Consider the following 25,755-nt stretch of genomic DNA (forward strand, 5'->3'; position numbering starts at 1 on the left):
TTGAATAACCAGCTAAAGTTTGGGTATTATTGCAGTTTTCCAAATTTAGCAGAGCTACATTTAGTTGAAACTGGAAGAAATTCACCTGGTTAGAGGACCAAACACTGAGCTGATGGCTTCAACACGTTTTACTATTCATTCTTAGAAATTTGCTGAAATGCAATTTCTACATCAAAGTCTCCTGTTGCAATAATCAATATATAAATAAATAATAACAATGAATTAAAACAAGTTCAATCATTTCCCTTTGCATCTCTTTTCTCTCTCTCTCTTAAAAGCAGGAGGATAAAAGTCTTAAGTTTGGTACTTTGGTCTGAACTTTATTTGATAAACAGTTTTGTTTACAGACTTTTTAATTCATTTCTGTTGTTTCGTTTATTGATTTTGGATATTTAAAATGTTAAATTTTCATTGAAATTTAAATTTATTGAGAATGCGTTCTTGCTTTACTATGCCATTAGTACCATTATATTACTGGAAAATGTTCTCAAAACAACATTATTATTATTGCAACAACTTGTAGGACAATTTATCGGCCAGCAAAAGTTATCTTAACAGATCTAGATCTGTTCTAGAACCAGATATCTAGAATATCTGGACCTAGATGTGTTTTTATCTTCCAGCCTTTAGATACGTCCTGTTTCTGCACACCTGGGTCTGACGAGTGGGGAGCTAAAAGATGCTAACCAGTGATTTCACTGTGGGGCGTGGGCGAAACGAGGCATCCAGAGTTTGTGTGAAAACGACGTTTCTCCTGCTGTGGAAAACCAAACCGGTTCTTTGCTGTGATCTGCAGGACCAGAACCGGTTTACTTCTGCAAATTATAAACTAAAAACCCTTAAAGAACATTTAGTTGAGCTTTATAGTGGCCAGTGCAGATTTATTTAAGGGTTTAATGTTGAATAGTTGTGCATTAGGAGCCTTTGCTGTTTGTTTCCCACAGGAATCTGGAATAAAATCTCATTATTTAACCAACAATTCAGTCTGTTTTTTCCCATTCTTCCCCTTTTATTCGCCCCGTTTATCTTTTCTTTATCACGATTATTTGACTTTTATTCCTCAGCTCCACCTAGTTTCACTCTCTTCCTCTTGTGACACCGAGACGGTTTCCGTTGACATGAAACTCGTTTTTTTCTCTCCATCTCTCCTGTCATTCATCCCTCGCTCCAATCTGTGTTTTTCTCATTTTTATTCTGTCACTGCGTGCCGAACAGGCCCGAGCCAAACGCCACAGCATCTTTTCTGTCTCTCCCCCCTTTTCCTCTCGCCCTAAATATCCCTTTCTCTCCCCCACCTCCTCCTGTGTCCTCCCTCGTTTTATTTTCTTTTTCATTTCATACGCTGGTTCCTCTCTTCTATTGTCCGCCACAGTTTCCCAGGCCGGTGTGAGTGTCTCGCACAAAGAAAACAAGGTCGGACAATGAAAGGGAGGCTCACCGCGAGCGCACAAAAATCACTCCGAATGAAAGAAAAGAAGACAGAAGGAGGCGTAGAAAAAAAGAGAGCAGGAGGGAATAAATAAAAAACGACTTGGCGAAAGAATGAAATGACAGTAGAGAGGAAGAGTAACTCTATCAACCCATTTGCCAGGTCAGCTGAAGAAAAGGAGAAAACGGAGAAGAACCAGGGTGGAAACAAATGAAAGGATCGCTCCTTCCTTTATTTCCTTTCTGCTTTTTGTTTTTCGCTTCTTAAATAATTCAGAGAAACAAACAGAAGAGATTGAGTGTCCAAGTTTTATAGGTAACGTGTAAAAAAACGAGAACAGTTCAGACCTGAATGGAGTTTCATTTACTTTGACTTTACCAAACGGTTTTTGGTCCAGGCGTCGGGTAAAAACCCGCCTTCTTCAAAAGGAACAAAAACGTTGCAGTTTGAATCATGGGAATCAGCAGAGAGGGAATCACAGACTTCTGGCACAACGAGAAGTCTGTCAGTCACAATCCAATCAGGAATTTGGAGAAGCTTCACCAGGAGGGACCAACGAATCCGAGAAATGGGCAGAAAAACCCGACTTTTCTGGGTTTACGGGAACCAGAACCGGACTGCTGCTCGTTACACAGTCCTGTTTCCAGATGAAAATAAATTCTCCATTTCATTTGGAAATCGAGGTCCCATCATCTGGAGGAAGAGTAGAGAGGCTGACTGAAGTCTCCAGTCGGTCTCGGTTTGGGTCGCCATGTCAGCTGCTGGTTCTGGTCCACCGGGTTTCCTGAAATCCTCAGTCAATGCAGCCGGACGTTTCAGACTTCATGCTTCCATCTGCTGACACGTTTTCTACAAATGCTGATTTCATTTTCCAGCTGGACTTGGTTCCGACCCACACTGCTAACGGTACCACCAGCCGGTCCAATCACCATGGTGATCCTGGTCCTGATTGGCCAGCAAACTGGCCTGACCTTTAACCCCATAGAGACTCTACTGGCTGTTGTGAAGAGAAGAGTCAGTTGACCTGAAGGCAACTTTCAATCCAATCTGGGCTTCCAGAACCTCAGCAGAACCAGGCTGATTGCACAAAATATAAACTTTTATTGATTAGATTCATTTTCTGAGACACTGAATTTTGGGTTTTTGTCTGTGAGTCAAAACTACAAGTAATAAAGGTTTAAATATGTCACTAATTAATCTATATAATAATATGATGTTATTTGTTTTGAACTAAACCTACAGAGCTTATTCAACAAATCTCCTTCTGGACATTATTTTATTTTTTAGGGTTTTCTGGGTCTAATATAAAAACATAAAAAACTAGAATAAGATGCAACTACAGATGAATTTAAATCTTGATTATTATTGTCATTTTTTCTGCCTGGGCCCCAAAGTTTGGGAGTCAGTTGCCTCTGACTCGTTGCGTCGAGTCAGAGGCAACGAGCAAAATAAAGAGTCAAAATGAAATCAAGCAACTGAATTTAGAGAACAAGAAGGAGACAAACACTTTAAAGATTCAGACTTCCTTCTGGTTTCTTTACACTTGATTGACATGCAAGTCAAAGTCTACTTCATATGTACCAGACATACAAGAAATCAATATAATTTTTCTCAAAAAACAAGAAAAGCAGACCAATTTAAAGAAGTTGTGCTGACGAAGTCCTTGTTATCCAGAGAACACAGTAAACCAGATGTTTCCCAGGCTAGTTCCAGGGTTATTACAAGCTCCTTTCTTCTTCCATTCCTCCAGTTTCTCAAGTTGCTGATACGGTTAGTTTTGTTCATTTTGCTGATGCGAACACAAACTAACAGTGTGAAGGCCTGATAAGGTGGGTGTAGAGTTCATTACAGCGCACAGAAAGAACAAACGGCCTTAAAAAGTTTAACTCGTCTCCAGGGGTTTCTCTAGATTATTGCTAATGTTCACACAAAACTTCCACAGTGTCCCCATATTTGGACTCCTCTCCTGAGTCAGACTGAGAGAAGCAACTTTACTCATTGTTTCCCAGCATGCCTGTGTTAGCGTTAGCGTGCAGCACCTGTGTTGGAGTGCAGGTCATCGTTGTCGGACTCGTTGCCGTTCTGGAGACTCATCATCATCTTCATCTTCTGCAGCTTCTGGAGCTCTGCCATGGCGGCCGCGGTCAGTCCTTAAACACACACACACACACACACACACACACACACATCACTACTGTTAGTCATCTGGTTGTGAGTACAGTCAGCTGATTTGAAACCCATCAACTCTAATGTTCCTCACAGCGAGCCAATCACAAACCAGCAGTCTAGCCACGGCCTGCTGTTACCCAGGATGCCTTTCTGCACACGCAGTGACGGTCAAGACGGGTCGATGTCAAACCCTCTTTTCAACGCGAGTGCTTAGAGCAGTTTTAGACACCTCAGGCCTGGTGTACATTAACTCACACACAGCTACACACACATGTACACGCAGTCTTTTGTAAGGAACAAGATCCTCGGCTCTGTGCGCTGACCTGGAACTGACTTCTATACACAACAACCAGCAGAGTGAGAGAGATGACCCTCTGTCTGTGTGTGTGTGTGCGAGTGCGTGCAGGGTAGCTTTTGCATTGTGCTGAGTGCTTTTATGTTTAAATGTGTGTGTGTGTGTGTGAGAGAGAGAGAAAGAGAGAGAGAGGGGTATGCATTCATGCTTATCTCTGCATACTTTCGTGTGTGTGTGTGTGTGTGTGTGTGTTTAGGTCAGTTGGTTTTGCCCCGGTCACGCTTGACGGCCTCACAGGAATGTCCATTACACACTGTACAGTTGTCTGTAAGCTATAAAGAAAACAAGGTAGAGGGGAGAGAGGGATGGAGGGAGGAGGAGTTTGAAATTTAATTTGAAGCAGAATGGATGGATTGATGGAAGGTTGACTGGATGGATGGATGAGTGAGGTATGAAGGGCAGAGCTGTGCGCAGGTTAATCTAACCTAGACAAAGTAATACATATAGCCACATTTTCCGCTGACTGATGCAGAGTAGAAGTGCATCTCTTATAAATATGTGTATACATCCACTTTTTCACTGAAATGTTAAAGGCACCGACTTTGATCCAAAGATATAAAACATGGAAATAAAATAAGTTCTTTACTACACGTGTTGTGTGAACTAATAACGTTTTAGGGCTGTTTGTAATTTAGGATAAAAGACTTAAGTTGCTTTGACGAAAACAAACATTTTCTTTCAAATGCAGTAGAAAGCCCAGCATAAATAATTTTGTTTTAGGTGTTAAGGTGCAGTTAGTCAGCGTGGGGCGCAGCGCGGCTCACCACCTCGTCACCGGCGTATCGCACTCATGTCATGCTATGTATCACAATAATGTTCAAAAATAGTTCTGCAACTCACCCTGAGAAACTTTCTACCGGTACCTTCAGGCTTTCTTTCTAGTGACCCGATCTTAAGCCATTTATCCAATATTAATTTCAAACACAATCCTTTGGTAAGCTAACAGTAACGTCACACTGTGAGCTCACATCATGGCAAACATCAAGCCACCAAAACCTGAGAAACCTAAAGAAGTCATGATGGGCAATGTCTGGAAAGTGTTTCTACGAAGACTTCCAGTTGTTGTGGCTTGAAGGTCATTGGTGTCAACCACTGCGGCATTGATCATCCATTGGTGGTCACAGGCAAACTTAAGAAGGAAGCATTTTTTGGCTCTAGGGACTGTAGTAACTTTTGTGATCGCAAAGGTCTTTGACAAAAACTTTGAGTCGGCCTCAAAGAAGTTGGAAACACCTGCAGAGTAGCAGACCAGGCTGGTGATGGGAGATTGTTTCAACTATGAATGATCACGAGTCTCACCACCGGTGGGAAACGGTACTTCAGGGTGAGCAGTGTTCGATGAAGTAGACTTTTGGAAAATACATTTTTATGACATCTCTTAAAAAGACGTGGATTTTCAGCTGACAATACATTATAAGTGAACGCAGCAGCAGCTGCTGAAAACATGCAACAAGGTCTTCAAGTTGAAGTTTAGGAGTTTGAAGTTTAAGAGAGAGAGTACTTAGGAACAGAAGAAGAAAATGAAGTCCCTGTGTGGGGTCAAAACTGTATTTACAGATTGATTACTGCTCTGAAGAACACCTTGACCCTCCAACACACTTCATGTGTAGAGATACATAGATAAACACACACACACACCAGCACACACACATGCTCAATCAAGTACACACAGATTCGGACACAGAGTCAGAACGCCCGCTTCGCCTCAGTGCAACCAGGAGTCGATCAATATTGAGGGCAGAGCCACAATGCTGTTCTCCATCATGACTATCAAACACACACACACACACACACACACTGCTCTGCTTCTCTTTCTGTCTCAGATCGATGGCTGTCCGCTGTGTCCACGGTTACCGAGCATCGACCCCCGTCGTAAATGGCGACCACGGAACCTGGGGAATTAGTGTGTGATTGATTGACAGACTGCTTCAAAGACACCAGCACCATATAGACCTCTCTCTCTCTGTGTGTGTGTGTGTGTGGGGAGAGAATATATATTTTCCTGTGTACCTGGGAGAGTGTGTGTGTGTGTCAGTGTTCCCCTGTGGCCTGTCTGCACCTCATTTACCCATCTGTTTTTCCGTTCCTGTGCATCATAATGCTTTTCGAAGGGCGGATAGAGGAAAGAAGAAGTCGTAAGAGGGAGAAAATAAAAAGACGCATTACACAAATTGAGAAGAAAAGCAGTGAGTCATCATCATAAAACAGAAAACATTAGAATCTAAACTTTGCTGTGACTGACTTTGGCTTTGATGCACTAATCTGCAGCATCTTCATGACTTTTATTTCAGCTATGTTTCCTCGGGTTGGGCTGCAATATGGTATTTAAATACACAGGCTATCCAAAAAAAGCAAGCAATATGGGATCCAGAGCAACATTATCATTAAAAACTGATGAAAAGTTTATTTTTGGAGATGTACAGTTTGGCATTAACCCATAAGCTACAAAACTCAGAATATGTTACTGCAGTTAAAACTCTTGCCAACTGAAAGAAAACGATCAAAGAGATGCTTTGATTCTCTGACATTAAATAAATGTTACAAGAACACCTCAGGTTCAGCTGGAAAGTTTGACTTATAGACGGATTTCTGATGAAACGTCGTAACGTTATCTCTCCATGTCCACAAACACAAGCAGCCACATTAATACTATTTTCAAATGAGAGTAAAGAAGGTTTTCACCTCATAGGAGAAGAAAAAGGAACAGTTTAAAAAGAATAAAAAGATTTCTCGACCAGAAAACCAATGTCCTTGTAATTCTTGAGAAATAAGTTACCCATATAGGAAAAACAAAAGAATCTCTCCTCATTGTACTTCTTAACAAATGTCATTGTTTTACAAAGCTTTGCAGATATTTGGATGGGATGTAGACCTTTGCAGACAGCTCAAGAAGACCCTAGTTAGGGGTATTATGCTCAAGGGCAAGTCTACTTTAACTTTTAGATTCATCTCAACGCACCTGAATCAAACAAATGGTTCATTTGCAGGAATCTGTTCAACTTGACTGAATGCTGAAGAGGAAATTAAGCCATTTGATTCCAGCAACACCTAATATCTGAAAGACTCCGGCTTTTGAGAAATGGGGTTTGAACCCCTGACCTTGTGAAAAGCAGAAGTCAAATCCAAACACTGTGTGTTTGGATTTGACCAGAGTCACATTAAAGGTTAAGAACATTTTGAGAGCCTAACTATTTCTCTTTTGCTTAGTTTATGTTGTTCTATTGTGGGATTTCAAAGAACAGCAGACGCTTGTTGTGTTTATAAGAAAAGCTTAACTGGTGATTAAAAAACTGTAAGTGACCCAACTCCAGTACTAGAAAATCATCCGTTTTCCAGAAACCTTGGTTCACTCCTGATGTCTCTGGAAGAACCAATAAATTTTACCGGTCCAACGATGACTGAAGATGATGATAAATGGAAAATCAAGAAATCTATAAAATCAGTAAAATTATAACTTTGTGGTTGTTATTTGGCAGAGTAGGCCGGTATATTGATATGTTTCGTAGCGTGGATGGTGAGGTATAAAAGTATTACAAAAAAATCTACTTCAAAACCATCTCTAGTGTGGAAAGGTCTGAGTTGAGTGGAAACAGAAAATCCACACTTCAAGCTCTGCTGTTTAAAATAAACTTCAGAATTGGTCAGTTAGCTTAACATGCATCTGTTCCTCTTAGCCAGACACTTGAAACCTGTTTTTTATGTTAGTTGGTACCTGGACAGGTGAAGAAGTCTTCAACATGATGCAAAGAGTTAGCTTTCTGTACCATCAATCTGCAGCTCCTTTTTCTGCTTCATGGCCTAAAAACCAAGTCAAACTTTGGCAAGATAAAACCAACTCAGACGTCCTCTCTGCACGCTCCCATCAGACGCTCTTTCATGGCTCCACATTTGTTAGCGATCTTCAAGACCTCTGAACCCCCTACTGAGCTTGCGAGAAACCCTCCCCATTTGCCAGTGATTGTAAATATTTAATTGACTGCACCTACATTTCTGAAGGAGTGCTCTAAGAGACGGAGTGACACTTTGAATAAAACAAAACAGGGAAACGGAGGAATTGCTCTTTGTGTTCTGGATTTAGAAACACACGTCTGGATGTTTTTTTTTTTGTTTGTTTTGCTTCCTTTTTATTCTTGCGAGCACTTAGGAGCGCCAATTTACAAATGCAGTAGATTGCTCTTGTGCTGAGTCAAAGAGATTTCAGCTCAGCACTCTGGCACTTAGATCGCCCATCTTCAGCTTTCACCGACTGTCCAAGACGCCCATTTGAAGCCATTCTGCACCAGCCATTTTGGGCTATTTCTAATAAACTCAGTGACTTTAAAGTAATTGTATCTGCACGTTCTTTGGCTCTCGGGTGTTATTGCATAAGTAAACTACTCCAGAGGCATTACAGCTGGTTATTAAGGATCAATCACGAAACCTCTCCTTAAGATTTATATACAGGATTTGTTACAGGAAACTCTAAGGAAATTGAATTAGATAATAAATAAATGGGGGAGGAGATGTTTTGAACAACATCTGCATTCAAAACTTAAAACGTTTCACTTTTATTGCTTTACAATGCAAACCCAACACAAACCTCATGTCTACTGCCTGACAGAAACGATCCTTTCCTGATGTTTCTGCCTTATGAAGTAGAATGATGTTACATTGTTACTTTAAATGGTTGTTTCTGTTTAAACGCATGAACTCTACATTTTGCAATTACTTGCTTAAACACACTGAAAAAAAAGAGAAAGTACAACACCAAGTAAAGAGCTTAAAAAAATATTTGACTCAGGCGTTATAGGGTTAGCTAGCAGATCAGACCAGAATATGTGAGCTAATTAATTATCGAATAGGAGCTTTTCTTCATTTTCAATTTATCATAAATTCCTGAAGACTTTTGAGAGTTTCTTATTTTTAAAACGTTTTAAAAACAGTCTTTAATCGGCTTTAATTTCTACCCTCATTTACCTTTTGATCGACTCTTTACACCAACAAAATTGTATCATAAATTGTTTTGCAGGGTTGTAGCAGGAAGTCACTTTGTTCATACTGGACTTGATTTTTCCTTCATATAATTTATCAATTATAAGTTTATTTGAAAATCCTATAAACGAAATTCTCGAGGAGTTCAGTTTTTTAGTCACTGAGAAAGTAAAAGTCATGCTTCAGCTGAACTTTTAAATATGTACACTGCAAAAATACTAAATATTACCAAGTAGTTCTGGCCTGGTTTCTAGGGGAAAAAGCTTAGTACACATGAAATGAGACAAAACTAACTTAAAAAACACTTTTCAGCAAGATATAGAGGTTTGTTTTAACTAAATAATGCCGTAATTTTTATGAAAAAGGTCCAGTTCCATTGGCAGATTATTTCACTTCCAACAAGATATTTTTCCCATGTTTCTAATTAAATAATCTGCAATTGGAACTAGAGATTGTCATCAGTATTAAGGAATACTTTACTTAAGATCCTATATCTTGCTGAGAAGTTACTTGTAAGTTAGTTTTCTCATTTTTCAAGTGTACTAAGATATTTGCACTACAAAAACCAAAACTACTTGGTAATATGTTGTGTTTTTGCAGTGTAAGTCATGTAAAGTATCTGATGTTTGTGTCAACATCCAACCAACCAACATCTGCCGTGACGAAGATTCATAAAAACATAATTATAATTTAAATGCATTTCAAAGTAAACATTTCCAGACTGCACCAGTGGGGGGCGCTTGCTGCTAAATGCCTCGAGTACAGCGTTTCTTGGGGAAAGCAGCACAAAGTGATGCAGGAGGAGGAAGAGGGGGAGGAAGATGAAAAAGACTTGATGTGACTCCAGAGCTCTCCGGCCTTCCTCCTCTTCCTCGTCTTCATCTCATTCTCTGCAGGTGCGCCGCAGAGTCCTCACACCCGGGTTTTCTTTCAGGAAGAGGCTGAACGCTTTTCAGGAGTGTGTGTGTGTGTGCGCGTGTGTGTGCGTGCATGCGTGTGTGTGTCTGTGTTTGAGTCTCCAAAATATGAAGTTAGAGGCGATAAATGAAAATAAATATGCGTTTATGTTCCAGCGGTCTGTGCAGGTGTGTGTGTGTGTGTGTGGTGTGTGTGTGGTGTGTGTGTTGGAGGACAAGGCGAAGCATTGAGCTGTTTCTGAAGTGAATTAACAAGTCAAATGAGTGCCGCATCACCCTGCATAGGTTACCACACACACACACACACACACACACACACACTAACACACTCCCACGCTTATCATCACAGCGTCTTTGTTGAGGAAGATGAGGCCAATTAAACTGATATCACTCTCTTGTTGTTGTCTAAAGCCTCTCTGATCTTTGTGTTCTATCCTTTTTACTTTTCCCAACCTTCCTCCGTTTTTTTGTTCATATAAATGTCTCTCTTCACCTCCTTTTTGCAGTTTTTCACATCTACGATGGTCTTATTTAATTTTGTTTTCTTCCTTCTTGAACTTTCTTGGTCCTCTGCTCCAGTCCTTCCTCCTTCCTCCGTGTTTTTTCTTTCTAACGGTGTGATAAATGTCCATCTGCGATCGGCCGATGCCCCCCATCGACGTGGCGCCCGCGAGGTCGTAAACAACAGCCCGTCTCCCCCGGCAACGTGGCGTCTCCATGGACGCGGGGCCGCTAAGACGACCGACTCTGCGTGTGTGCGGCCGAGGCGGAATGCGACATCCGACGACTGCCAAGTGTGTGTGTGTGTGTGTGGTTATATATGTAGTGTGTGTGTGAAGGCTAATGAGCGATCATAAGTGAGCAAATGTTTTCTCTGGGTTCCACTAATGCTCAACAAACACACACACACTTATAGATCAGGTGTGTGTGTGTGTGTGTGTGTGTGTGTGTGTGTGTGTATGTGTGTGTGTGTGTGTGTGTGTGTGTGTGATTAGTATGCCACAGTGAGCTGTGTCCATATGTCACCAAACACAAGCATGTTTTATTTATCCCGGAGAGAAAGAAGGGGAGAAGGAGGCCAACAGTCACTGTCAAGGGGATGGAAGGAGGGATGGAGGGAAGGAGGGATGGATGGACGGACGGACAGATGGATGGATGGATGGATGGATGAAAACTGGCAGGATGGGAGGAAAAACAGATTAGAGAGGTGAGAAGATGGAGGGAAGTTTGGAGAATGTCTCCATTAAAGAAGTGATGGTGATGTAGAAGGAGATGGAAGTTAGAGGATACAGGGCCGATCAAAGCATTTTTGGGGCCCCAAACAGATTTTCATTTGGGGCCACCCATAACAACATGTCAAAACCAGCTAGCATACTTAAAATGATTAGCATCATTTCCAATTAGTTTACATTGTTAACATTACTGGAATAGCAAATAAAATAAAATGTATTTAAGTTTGCCATTTTATTTTAACCATTTTACAGTAACATCAGCTGATAAACATTAAATTTACAGTTAAGTTCAATGTGTTAATGCAGGAAGAAATTAACCATTATTTGTGAAAAAGCTAAGAAAATAATCTAGAAATAGTTTTTCCATGAGTAAAACCATTTAATTCGAATTATTTGATGTTTACATGATGTTGGTTTCAAACTAACATCTGAACTGAGACTTCAGAGCTTTACAGTGAGGAAGATCTGACAATAATTCAGAGCTTGAACTTTAAAATCTTTTTTCTCACAAAACTATGAGTTTTTTTCTCGTAATATTCCAACTTTATTTTGGTAATTTTATGAGTTTATTCTCATATTATTTAGACTTTATTCTCTTAATATGATTTTCTGTCCTTCCACTTTATTCTTGTATTACTTTGACATACTATTGTTATTTTCGGAACATGATGACTTTATTCTCGCAATATTAAAACTTTTTCAGTGATTTTTTTTGGCAATATTAAGACTTAATTCTTGTAGTAATTTGACTTACTGTCGTTATTTTAGTAACAATGACATTATTCTCAGATTCTACGGCTTAATTCTTGTAACTGAATGTTTTTCTCTAATCCTGGCCCAACACTTCATCATATGTCCAAACTATTCATTTTGTATAGTTTAATAAAAAATAGTTTTTTTTTAGGTGTGGGAAACTAATTGTCTATATTATTAGATCAATAGAGGAAAAAGCAGCAGAAAAAAAAACAAAAGTGAAAGTAAAATAGCAGATAAAAAGAGGATACTGAGAAAAACTGAAACAAAAATGAAAGTGTAAGATTAATAGTAGAAAAAAACAAACTGAGATGAATGAAGGCAAAAATAGAGAAGAAGTGAAAGAGGGATGAAGTCTGGGCAGGTAAACAAAAGTCGCTAAATATGCAAAAAAGGTCAAAGGTTATAAGACAGAAGATGAGATTTGGGGATTAGGAGGAAAAACAAGAAGAAAAGAGGAGAAGAAAGATAAAAGTTAAGAGATGAATTAAAAAACAGCAGAAAAACAAAACTGATGGAAGTATGGAGCAGCTTTGGGACGTCTGAAGAGTCGGGACGATGAGAAGAGGAAGAAGTGAAAGAAAAAAGGAGCGACGGAGAGAAAAAACTGGCAAGAAAGAAAGAGATTAAAAAGTGACAAGATGGAGAAAATGAAGAAAACAAGATGATGGAGACGTTTTCAGTTAAAGGGAAAAAGAAAGGATGGAAAAGAAAGTTAAGATGAAGAGAGAATTGGGAAAATTACAGATTAAAACAGATTAAGAAGAAACAAGAGTAAAAGTTGAGATTAAGAAAAACTTCAACATGGAGGAGGAAAAAGGAGAGAAAAAACGAAACAAGATGAGAAAAAGGAGATTGAGAAGAGACAAAAAATATGAAATTATTGAGAAAAGTGAGAATAGGAAAGATGGATTGTTGCTAAAAGAGAGCAAGAAGGACAACATGATAGAAAAAGAAGGAGGAAAACAAAGAAGAGAGGGAATAAATAATAAAATATGTTCCAAGGAATAAACGGAGGAAAAGATGAAGGTAAAACATTAAGATAAAACGAAATAAGACGGAGGTGAAGCGATAAAAAATAAGATGATAAATGAAAATATTTAGTCAAAAATAAATTATAGATTAAAATGAGAACAAATACAAAGAAAAACAGTTAAAGGAAAGACAAGAGAAAAAGGAGGAGGGAATCTGCAAGAAGAAAAACCGGAAATTATGAAACGAGACGAGCGGTTCAAGAAAGGAAGAATAATAAAGACAGAAAGAGAGAAGAAGGGATGACTAACATCAGGAGGAAGAGAAGAAGGTGAGTAAAGATGGGAGGAAGGGACAGGAGGAGTAAAGGAGGTGGGAGGGATGGACAGATGGAGGAGTGGGACCCCAGAGACGTGTCATTCATCACACCACCCTGCAATCTGCACTCCTTCACCCTCCTTCTCTTCCCCTCATCCATCCATCCATCCGTCCGTTTGTTCCTCCGTTCATGCGACTGTCACAGTTCTAGTCTTTCTCTCTTTCTTTTCCTCCATCTTTCTCCCAGGACTTTGGCAGTCATTTTTAGGTTTCGTTATCTCCTCCGGCGACATCCCTCCATCCCTCTCTCCATCCTCCCCTCCGGTCTCTCGGCTCCTCCCGCCATTTTCACTTTCTGTGTCAGCGAGAGCAAAACGACGACAACAAACAGGACCGGATCCTTGAAAGAGGAAGACGAACCCAAACGAGAAGAAACTGATCAAACTATGAAGAACAGGCGAGTTAGAGAGGAAATGAAATATAAACCAAGACAAAACAGGAGAAACTACAACAAGAGAGACGATGTGGGAAATATCTGAAGTGGAGTTCTTTAAAGTTTAGAACCACCACGGAAATTAACAATAAAAACTATTAGAAACAAGAAGTTTGGGGCATTTTGTTCCAGTTTTCATCACAACACAAACAATTTCTGTTTCTTTGTTTTCTTTTCACATTATTTGTTGTATTAAACATTCGTACCATCAGCAAATCACATCCAAGATTACGGCTGGGCAATCAATCAATCAATAACAAAACATATCCTTTCAGACAAATGATCAATATCAATAGAAAATACATCTATTATCAGTAATTTCACTGAACACCAATCCAGAACCGCACAGCATTCTGGGAGATGTAGGCAGAGGAAAGACCTCTCACTGCCAGCTAAGCTAAGTTGGTGGAATCAACTGACTGTCTCACTCTTTGGTTACCTAGCAACTCTCTCACTCTTTGGTTGCCTAGCAACTCTCTCACTCTTTGGTTGCCTAGCAACGACCTGTTGACTAACTGCCACAGTAGCAGCTTCAAGCTTCTTAACTGCTTAGAAATAAAAAACGTTGTGGAATAAAAACTGTGAATAAAACAGGAAAGGTCATGTCACCAGTTTGGTTGTATTTCAGATATTAAAAAACAAAAAACGAATCAATAATGATCAATTTTGACTGATATGAAATGTTTATATCATGATACGTTTTTCAGCCACATCGTCCAGCCTTAATTTTAGTTTACATTGTTCCTGCTGTGTAGAATAATACACATAACAAGACATTATTAACAATAACAGATGATATAATAAAAAACAAGATAATGGAGTGAAAACTACGGATAAAACAGAGGAAATGTCCCGTCACCAGATTGGCAGTGTCTCAGATAATTAAAACATTAAAAAACTAATCAATAACTATCAATAGATTGATATGAAACACCTATACTGTGATACGTTTTTCAGCCGTATTGTCCAGCCCAGATCACACGTGTACGTCTGTGCAAGCAAAGAGTTACGAGAACACGTTTTATTTTTTATTTTTAAAACATGAAACTGGTCCCTAATGCTGTGGAGCGCCTCCTGTCTGCGGACAGTTAGGATTTCCTAGTCAAGAAAACCGACTCCACCGGGGGCGCCACAGAGACAGGAAGAGAGGACATGGACACGTCTCTTACCGGTGTGGGACAGCAGGTTGGGGGACAGCAGGCCGGGGAGCCCCGGGTGCAGCAGCCGGGGGCTTTCCTGCATCCCGGCGCCGGAGCATCGCTTGGGAGGACGGCCGGGGCGAGAGCTGCAGGGGAGAGACGCACATCACTTAATTACTATTCATGACCTACAGGGAGGAGAACACGGCTGGAAGGACGAAACTCGATGATAAAAGAATTTGAATCATTTTTCACTCAGGATTTAGAATAATATGTTTCATGTTAAGGAAAATAATTGCTTTAATTGTCAAAATTAGAAATGTTCAGATCATTTAGCATCATCCAACCACCGCAAACAGATATTGGAAAGTATCTTATTGAACAGCTCTTATTTCTGATTATTTAACTGATCAACTATTTAGTGATTGATCGATTAATCGGATTAATCGATTATACATTCTGCAAATTTTTAAACTAACCTCGAGTCTTTTTTGCGTTATTTGAAATACATTATAAGAAAATCAACATTTTAGTGAATTTGTACTGAGTGAAGCTGAAACTTTACCACTTGAGAAGTTTTGGATAAAACCTGTTCACAGACAAAGGTGTATCTATTTTAAATCCAAAATGTGTGTATATATTCTTAACAGTTTTGACTAAATATCTGTTCTTAGTGTGTTGTTCTTTTAGGAAATGAGTCTCTATACTCCGTTGACGATTAATCGCTTATTAAATAAGTTGACGATTATTTTAATAATCGATTAATCACGATTAATTCGATTAATCGTTTCAGCCCTGGTCTGATTTAACGCCAAGAGCTACATTTATCTTAATATTACCCTAAATAATAAAAACCACATTGTTTTTCTGTACAACTTGCAGCTTGTTTCCAGGTTTGTGAACAACTTGGCTCGGAGATTAGCGCTCTGATCTGAATGTCACCAGGAAACGATAACAGCTGGACGCTCCAGCAGACACCGCAGGTCACTCGGACTTAATCAAATCACAAACTGTCGCCCAACAGCAGCTCAGGAGCACTTTTTGCTGAAGCTTGCATGATTTGCACATAAAAACGCCCCTGAAGACGTGTGGGGAGTTTCTCAACAGAAATATCATCTCAACTTTAACAAAAAATGGTTAAAAAAAGAAAACAGCCACACTAATTACCAAACAACTCAGTTCCTCACTATTAAAAATGTAAAGAAAGGTCATAGTAATGTTATTAAAAAGTTAGATTAGCAAATAAACCAGAAATCTGAATCACTGTAGCACCTAAACGCCGTCAAGAAATTTATTTTATTTTGTCATGAAATATAAACCGTTTAATTACTTTCTGCCTTGTTGCGACAACTCAGCACACTGCAAAAACACAACATGTTACCAAGTATTTTGTCCAGTTTCTACTACAAATATCTTAGTACACTTGAAATAAGATAAAACTAATTTATAAATATTTCTTCAAGATATAGGAGCTTGTTTTAAGTAAATTAATTTTGATGAAAGTTCCACTAGTAGATAAATTCATGAATGACAAAATATGTTCCCATGTTTCCAGTGAAATAATCTGCCAGTTTAACTTTACTTACCTAAAACAACCTCAGTTTTTTTTTTACTGAAAAGTTATAAGTTAGTTTCTTTCTTATTTCAAGTGAACTAAGACATTTGCACTAGAAATTAGACCGAAATACTTGGTAAGAATTTGTGTTTTTTTCAGTTTCGATCTAAAGATTCAACATTATTCAAAGGTTTAACATGTACATCAACATCACATGGAGGCAACAGCTGATAACAATAAAGTCCTGCAAAAAATAGTGAGGGGAACTAAAACGGTCACTGTAGTACCCCTTCTCATGGATATAAACTTAAACTAAATTAACATTTTAAGCTTTCCTGCCAAAAAGATATATAAATAAAGGACATAAAACAATCAAATGCAGTTTTTATTTATGGTATAAATGCTTTTATCTGCTTTTAACCTAAGTGGTCAAATGTAAAACCTCTGAGATGCATGTTAAAAAACACAAGACACACTATTTTTTAATTTGGATCCAAATTTCAAAAGATTATCTGAGAAACTTTGACACATAAAGCAATTTGTACAAGAATAAAACATGTAACCTTATAAATACACAGGAATTCATGTTCTGCATGTACAAATGAAGCTGAATAAACACACAGCCTTTCATCCTGTCTCCAACACACACACACACACACACACACACACACACACACACACACACACACACAATAAGCTACTCTATTATTCATGTGCACGTAGGCATAAATAACCACAGTCAAACACTGTATTACAGTAACTGCACACATGCAATTTAACATAAAGGGAGGCACACACACACACACACACACTGGAGGTGTGCATGCAGGCCAACTCTCTGCAGGGTGGCTAAGTAACAGATGGCCATCCAAAGTCATTTACACCTAGAGAGAGGAAAAAAATAAAACCTGTATATGGCAAAAGCCCACAGTGTCACCGCATGAGAACAGAAATGAAGAGAGGAAATAATGTACGGGCAGCAAGTTAAATTAGGGCATAAAATAATAATCTTGAGAGGACTTCTGCTGGACTCATTTGGACTGTCCTCTGGTTGCATCTTTAAATTATTTCAGACTTTAAAAACATGGGCTGTGTTTTTAGATTTATTTCTGTTTGTCAAACTCAATCTGAATGTTCCAGAATGCATCGATTAAACCGATTAAACTGTTACAATATCAATAAATTGCTGTTTCGGCGTTTAATAATAGTTTCTTAAAATTAAATATTATTGAGCATCTTTTCACACCGGTCAGTCCATACAGTGTTTTCTGATTGTTTTGCATTTTTTTGCTTTGTTTTTGGTGCTAATTTTGAAGTATTTGTAAGAAATTTCTACAATATTTGCGCTAATGTACGATGTTAAATGTAACTTTTTATTAATCGCCGTATTGATCACAGACTATAACTTGACATCAAGTAAGGCTGAGGCACCAGCAGTCACTTAAACCCAATGTTTTTTTATACCAATTTTGAGAAAAAAAAAAATCAGTAATATCTGAAAAAAATATAATCTTTTGATTTTGTGTGAATTTTGCTGATTTGTTAAAAAGTGGAGGGACTTCTTGAGGCCATTTGGAGTCTGGAGGGCCACATAGAAAGCTACAGCAGGCCAGATTTGATAAACTGAGGGGATTTCTACTATAACAGTTTATTTAATGTTCAAATGTCTATTTTTTACTGCTTTACTGTCAGCTAGCTAAAACTTCCTAATAAGAAACATAAAATTGACAAACCAGGGTTTTTCTGTTAGAAGAGTCGCTAGCAACATCAGTAACTTCATACAATCTGCAGGGTTTGCTTAGACATGAACGTTTCTCCTTATCTGTATATAAACTGATTCATTTTGAAATTAAATTTCAACTGGAATGAAAGTATTTTTGTCTAGTTTCTAGTGGAAATGCCTAACAATAGTTGAAATAAGACAAAATGAGCTTACAAGTAACTTTTCAGCAAGATGTAGGAGCTTCTTTAAGCAATAATCCCTTAATATTGATATAAAAATGATTATATGGGGAAAATGTCTTGTTACAAGTAAAAAAAAAATCAGCTCTTTTTTTACTAATCCTTACTGAAAATATATTAAACTCAACCAAAACACTTTGTTGCAGTGCAGACCCAAAATTGGAGGTCTGTCGTGCTTTAAGCAACAACATCCAGTCAGTGCAGAACCAGAACAGAGCGGAGGGCATGTTGGTCTTTTCAGGAACATGTTGAGTAAATCGGTCAGATCCCGGTGGGAGGAGCAGAGTGTGTGTGTGGGTGTGTGTGTGTGTGTGTGTGTGTGCGCTAAAAGTTGTGAAGAGAAAACGACTGCAAATGTTTTTTGGGTGTGATCTGCATGTGAGAAAAAAAGCAGAAGGATTCAGAGGAGCATGAAGACACGAAGGCATGAACCTTCACTTCCACCATGAACTCCACTTCACCTCTTTCTCCCTCCATCACACACACACACACAAACACACAGACACACACACACACACACACAAAATAATCACTTTGCAGTCACCAACACACACTCACAGGTGTTCGCCTTCAACCCTTAAAGCGCCTCTGTCATCGGCGCGCTGCTGCCTTTCACCATGTTACAGTAGCAGCTGTAGGTGTGTGTTCAACTGCATCCATCCATGTGTAAGCAACTTTAAGGTGTGTATCCACGTGAATCCAAGCCTTGTGTGTGTCTGCAAAGGACACATGATATCGGCTTCTCATTAGCCTTACAGTTCTTTGTTCAGAGTAATGACTGCAGCGTGTGTGTGTGTGTGTGTGTGTGTGTGTCCCGTAGGGTTGCCATATGTTGGGCATTAATCCTCGTCAACGGTCCACTCTCCTTACAGCACCGAGCTCAGGAACAAAGAACAGGTCACACACACACACACACTCTCATACGCAACACACTACGCATGCAGAGAGTGTGTGTGCACACGTCGCATGCAGTCCATTGACCTACATTCACGTGGTGACCTTTCACCTTGACCATGTTCAGAGTTTTAAAGAGGAACAAATCCATTTCTCCCACACCAGATCGCGTTTCTTACTACAGATAGAACATGACGTTACAAAAAAGGGGAAAGGTGCACCACTGGCTGACCTTTGACCTTCACACTTACTAATATTCACATTGTAGGGAGAGTAAGGAGGACACATTTATGAGTCCAGAAGAAACCAACTAGAGGAAGGAACCGAGGAATATGGAGAGAAACAGTTCTTTCAAGAGTCAACCAGATCAAATCTGGATTAAACCGTTCACACCAGTTCTGTTTGATCCACTTTAGTCCAACTCCAGTTTGTTTCTGCAGAAAGTCCAGTTCATTTGAGGAGGTGTGAATGCAAACTCTGATTTGGTTCAGATGTATATGTGAACGTCAAGCGGCTCTAAAAGCAGGAAGTGGACTGCAGCGCAGGGAATTCTGGGTAAGTACAACCAAAGCAAACGTGAGAGTCTACCGTTAGCAGGAGAAATCCTACAACCCTAAAATTTGACAATACTCCATTTTTGTTTAATTTTGTGAAGCAGAAAGTTGAGTGCAGTGTCTTCTTCTGAAGTTTTCATGTTGCTTCCTTCAGTGCAGCGCCCCCGCAGACGAGGAGGGGAACAGATTTACTGAATGCAGTGTGAAAGCAAAACGCAGCAGCTGAAAATGTAACAAATGTTGCCACTTTTGGCCCCAAATCGAACTGAGTCTACTGGACCATCAGGTGTGAAAACAGCCTTAAAGTTCCCTGATCATTTTGTTTTCAGTGGATGTTATTTATTTAAAACTAGCAGCAACATGAAGCAGCTTGTGGTAAAAGTATTTAAATAAACACTGATCCAATCAGAACATCTATCCAGACTTTGGAATAAATAACACAAAGATGCAAATATTTCACAGGTAGTTCATGCAGACAACCAAAACACAGGATGGATATGTATTTTTAAAAAGTCCAAATAATATTCAAGATGCACAAAGGAGCGTTCCTGCAGATCCTTCCTCCCAGCAGCTGCTGGACTTTACACCCATTACTGATCCCAATAAACCGGGTAAACGTTTACATCCCTGCTGGTATTACAACAATTATTCACACAGTTTTTACTCATTTTTAATAACCTTTCTGCTGCTGTTGTACATCTGTTCCAGGTGACGGGCTCTGGTCCAAAATGTGTAAATTGATGCAATTTGATCTAAAAAACAAAACCCAAACTGACAATAAAAAAAAAAGACGTGAACCAACGTGGGCTGAAATGCCGCTCAGGAAGGAAGAAGCCAAAATATTTGACAGATTTACTAAAAACTGAGCAAGTCAGAAAGTTAACTGATTTTAGTCAAAATGATTTTAGTCAATAAGCTTTAAACATGTTTTTCAATAAGCAAACATAGTTTTACTGGTTCGATGTAATAATCTAATTTAAATGTCATGTTTTCATTAACCGTTAGGAGAAAATCTGAATTATTAAGATAAATAAAAGTATCTTAATGTAATCAGTCTTTATCCAACTCTAAAGAGGATGAAATGAATGGACTTTTCAATGATATTCTAATTTATTCAGTGACTTTATACATACTGTGTTGCACGTTGCCATTTGTGTCCAGTGACATTAAAGTCGATCAAAGCGATTGGGGCGAGGACAAACTTACAGGAAACGAGTCGGGAAGATTTCCTCTTTTAAAACCCGTCTGAAGTTTGAAAAGGAATAAACAAGCGAGACAATCCACCGGTTTGTTTACAGTAATTATGTCTCAATCACTGAATAGGTAATAAATTAGAGATGGTAATTAAAAACCAGACACATTGTTACTTTGAAATGTTTTTCTGCTGATGTATTTATGTGTTTTAATGACCTTTTTAATTGGACAAGAAAAGCAGACCATGGCACGAATGGAAAACACAAAGCTGACATTTCACACACACACACACACGCACACACGCACACAAACGATGTGATGAGCCACCTTGAAGTAAGTCTTCCCACTTTGACACTCGCACCCCCTCGCCTGTCCTCCCAAATGGCCGTCTCTATGGTGACGGAGCCTTGATCAATACTCCGTCATTGGCTCTGATGGCTGGTCAGGGTCGCTCACACACACACACACGCACACACACACACACACACAGTGTCGTATGTACAAACAGGCATGGCGGTGAATAAGCACGGACTCACTAACGCGTTTGACAGATTGATTTAGCTCAGAACGTCCAGAGGTCACACACTCCAAACACACACACACACACACACACACACACACACACACACACACACACAGCCGGCGTAGTTTATCAAAGCTCGGCGCGGTCAATAAGAGGGGCAGAGCGCCGGGTCAACCCTCTTTAGCTAAAATCTTTCATCTCCTTTCCTTTCTTTCATCTCTCCATCAGCGTGCTGATCCGTTTACCCCCCTCGTCTTTTCCTTCTCTTCTTCTTTGTTTTCGGTTTCAGTTTGTTTCCATTTGAAATTTTGGGTTTCTTGTTTCATGATAACTAAAGCCTGGTTGAAAGTCAAACTTCATAATTAAATCAGTTTCTATATAAACTTTTAATTAACTTCACAACTTTCTGCTGCCAGTTATAGTTTTATTTTAAGGAAATCTATAGTTTTTTGTTATTTTACTTAAAGATCCCTGCTATTCAAATCAGTTTTTACTTTTTTTATTATTGTCATTTTTGAAAAGCAACACTTATTTCTAATTACTCACCAGTCATGTTGTTTGCTAACCAACCTCCCCAAAACTTTTTTTACTTAATCTTTAGACCAGAGTCTAAATCTAAAATCAGACAAACTATTTTTTACATTAGATGTTAAATCTAAATCCTGGCTGTCAGCTGATGTTTTTACTGATCAACCAAAGTCTGCGGTGAACATTAATCACCTTTAATTGCTGCTCCAGGCTCCTTCTTTAACAGCTGAACACCGTTTTCAGTTAATGTTTCACTGATGAATTCATTAATGTTTTGCAAGTTGCTGACAACTTTTTTCCTCTCATAACCTGAAAACTTTTCCACGTCAGATAAACGACAGTTGTTGCTTTTATTAAATCAGTTACCTTTAATTCTAAAGAGTTTCAAGAAAAATTGTTGTACTTTTTGTTTTGTCAAATTTCTACTGAGTACATTCTATTTTAATAGTTCAAATTATACTACAAATATACCTTAATATGCATTGATTCGCACAGACGAAACCATATTATCGCTAAAACAGGAGCTAACAGCGTTAGCTGCAGGAGCTAACAGCGTTAGCTACAGGAGCTAACAGCGTTAGCTACAGAGGAGATAACAGCATTAGCTACAGGAGCTAACAGCATTAGCTACAGGAGCTAACAGCATTAGCTACAGGAGCTAACAGCATTAGCTACAGGAGCTAACAGCATTAGCTGCAGGTGCTAACAGCGTTAGCTACAGGAGCTAACAGCATTAGCTTCCTTATCTTCACTCTTTGGTTACAGCCAATCAGTGGCAAGGAAAATAAATGCTGTTCCTGGATTGGCTACTTTGAAAATGGAAAATTTGCAAAGCTAATTCAGTTTCCAAAGCTGAATTAACTTCTGAATATTTCAGATGTGCTCTACGAAACATTTGTGAAGAAGATTGAATAATTTTAATTTATGTTACAGATAATAGTTTGTGAATAGGCAGATATAATGCGAAAAATGTGGAGTCATGTTCCACTGAAACATTTGTTAATCTGAAATGAGCTAAGACAAACCAAAAGCCACAATTTAAATGCAAATAAACTGCATTTTAAAAAGATAGTGAACTTAAAGTATCACCACAACTCACCAAGCCCTTAAATCATCCTAATGTAGAAGTAGTTTTCAATATTAGCTGCAAAAACTTAAGTTTTTGTTTACATGATGTCATCTGTCCAGCAGGTTAAAGCAAAAAGAGAGAATGGGCCGTAAATAAACAGAAACTCAACTTTTTGCTTTTGTAAAGCGAGAATCACTTGCCTTACAAAACTAAAGTTACCTCTGTGGCAGTCAGCCTCTAACATGACTTCCTGCTTGTTATTGTATCAAAAACCAGGAAGTTTCTTTGTTGTAAAACCTTCACAACTTTCTTCTTGAACCTTACTCTGTAAAAACAAAAGCAAAAAATCGCAACAAACCAAATCGTTTCCTGTTTCGACTTAACCAGGGTTTTAAACAAAACGTCAATGCAGTTTCCAAATCAAATCCTTTAACTTGCGCCGAGACGCTGATCAGCGCAGAGCAGCAGTGAATGAGCGAAACGTTCAGACACACAGATTGATTTCAACCTCATGTCTGCAATAAGCTGCAAGAGTCTGAGGATAAAACAGCCAAATGCAGCTCCATGAACTCAGTTCATCAGTTTACATGTACAGCAGCAGTTCGCAAATATTTTCTGCCACCAGCATCATTCATACAAAAACCTGATTATTAATATCATTAAAACAGATTATTTTACTGTTTTAAGTCTTAAAAGAAAGTGACATAAAACTCAAGAGCTTATGCTAGCTTGGGATGGTTTTGGATTTTCCAAGATGGAAAAACATTTCCTGAATAAGTTCTGACGTAACGAAATTTCACATCTGTGCCTTACCAGAGGCACGAAACTCAGAGTCGGAAAGTCTAAAGGTGGCCTTGTAGGTGGAAACACCTAGATCACATTTTCTTTGTTTTTCTTTTTTTGTAGCATTCGCTCAAAATGTTTAAGGAATCCAAGATGCTTTAATATAAATTTTATTCCAGCTCCAATTCATCACTTTGCGTTAATGCAGATTTTATTAGCTCCATTTTTCTTTGTTATACACAAGTCCCTCCAGTTTTTCATAAATCTGCAAAATTCACACAAAATCAACTAAAACTCCAGATTTCTTTCTGGTTTTATTGAATATTTTTTCTGAAAATTGGTCAAAGCATTGGGTTTAAGTTACTGCTGCCTCAGCTGTACTTGATGTCAAGTTACAGCCTGTGATCGATCCGGCGATTAATAAAAAGTCAAAATCATTCATTAGTGCAAATATCATGAAAATTCCTGACAAATATTTCTAATTTAGCACCAGAAAATCCTATCAAAATCCTGGAGGGACGGCTGTTTGTTAATATTTAGTGGGTTTTATTAATACATCCTGGCTCAACTGGCCCTTTAAAACCATTCAGATTTTTGATTTGGCCCAAAATGAAACCGAGTTTGACGCTCCGGATCTTTGTCTGCTGCTTCCTGGTTAAATTAAAGTCGTTTCCCACCATTTATCCCGTCTTTGCACCAGAAGCGCTGGTTTTGCTGGACATCGCTACATCTCCTCTCTTTCTTCCATCCATCTCCTCCACTTCCCCCACCTCTCTGCTTTCTGTCTGCCCACATCTCTCAGCCGTCATAAATCGTGTCAGCGACTTGCATCCTCCCTCCCTGTGTGTCTTTACTCTTTGTTTGCTGCAGAAGAACAATCTATTCTTTTTAAAGAGACACCAGAGAAATGGGATATATGTCAGTCCACACACACAATCACACGGAGAGGCATCATAATCATGGACGCTCACGGACTCAAGAGAAAGAGGGAGAGGAGAGAGGGAGAGAGAGATGGATGTTTACTTTCCTCTGAGCTTCCGCCTCTTTGATTGGACAGATGAATGACTTCATTGTGTCTGTGTTTCCTCCTCTCTCTCTCTCTCTCTCTCTCTCTCTCTCTGTTCCTCTTTTCAACATGGAGATGGAAAATAAAGACGGACAGAGAGACAGAGGAAGGGTGAGGTAAGCAATAATAAGTATTGATTGATAAGGGAAGTAGAGCGGGAATAATAAAGGAGGAGGGGAAAAAAATCACCTTAAAACACAGAATGGAGGGAAACAGAGAAACGGTATTGATTAGTTGGTGACACCTTTCTTCTTCTTTTCATCCCTCCGTCTTGATCCTCTTCTTCTCCCCCTATTATCTACGACTATTCATCTTCTTAGTTTCTCACTTCTGCCTAAATTTTGTCTCCTTATTTCAATCCATTCCAATTATTTTTTTTTCTGCATTTCTAATTTTTCTTGTTTTTTTATCCATTTATTATTAATTTGAAGCAACATTCTGTCACATTTCTATCAATGAAATCATCAACAATAATTTAGTCTGTCAGACTAATTATCGATCAATCTATACATCTTTTTATATTTTAAAACAGGTTTTGTTAAAATTTGATGCAAAACAGATTAAAGAAAAAACATTTTTTGGATTTTTTTCAACAAGGTTGGAAGTGAATATTCAGTTTCCCCATAAAGAACCAATTCTGAACCAGTAAAATCCTGGAACCATGAAGAAAGTCCCACCTACCAAGATGGCAGATCGGAGTTCCATGCCTCTGGTAAGGCACAGAGCTGCCCAGAGGCGGATGGGAAAACTCAGATTTTACATGTTTCCATCTTCTAGTTTGGAGAAAATCAACCAGGCAGGGCAAAGTGTTAATTTAGTCAGACTTTGATGTTGCGCAAGCAAAACTAGAATGGAGTTACAAATCTAAAAAATAAAATA

General features: G+C 38.8%; 1 protein-coding gene and 1 long non-coding RNA gene across 2 annotated transcripts in view; one reads left to right on the forward strand and one right to left on the reverse strand.

Moving 5' to 3' along the window:
• LOC107838187 (uncharacterized) overlaps positions 1-3,048 on the forward strand; it is a 42,649-nt gene extending 39,601 nt beyond the window's left edge. The window contains exon 2 of the long non-coding RNA XR_001664234.1: positions 2,113-3,048. This is a non-coding gene — a long non-coding RNA (uncharacterized LOC107838187). The remainder of the gene's footprint in view (positions 1-2,112) is intronic.
• dachb (dachshund b) overlaps positions 1-25,755 on the reverse strand; it is a 93,566-nt gene that overhangs the window by 20,332 nt on the left and 47,479 nt on the right. Inside the window, exons 2-3 of the mRNA XM_007568154.2 lie at positions 14,779-14,894; positions 3,469-3,579 (exon numbers count right to left, since the gene is read on the reverse strand). Coding sequence (XP_007568216.1) covers positions 3,469-3,579; positions 14,779-14,894 — 227 coding nt within the window. The remainder of the gene's footprint in view (positions 1-3,468; positions 3,580-14,778; positions 14,895-25,755) is intronic.

Source organism: Poecilia formosa, unplaced genomic scaffold (assembly GCF_000485575.1).
Source record: "Poecilia formosa unplaced genomic scaffold, Poecilia_formosa-5.1.2 Scaffold218, whole genome shotgun sequence".
NCBI classification, from domain to species: domain Eukaryota; kingdom Metazoa; phylum Chordata; class Actinopteri; order Cyprinodontiformes; family Poeciliidae; genus Poecilia; species Poecilia formosa.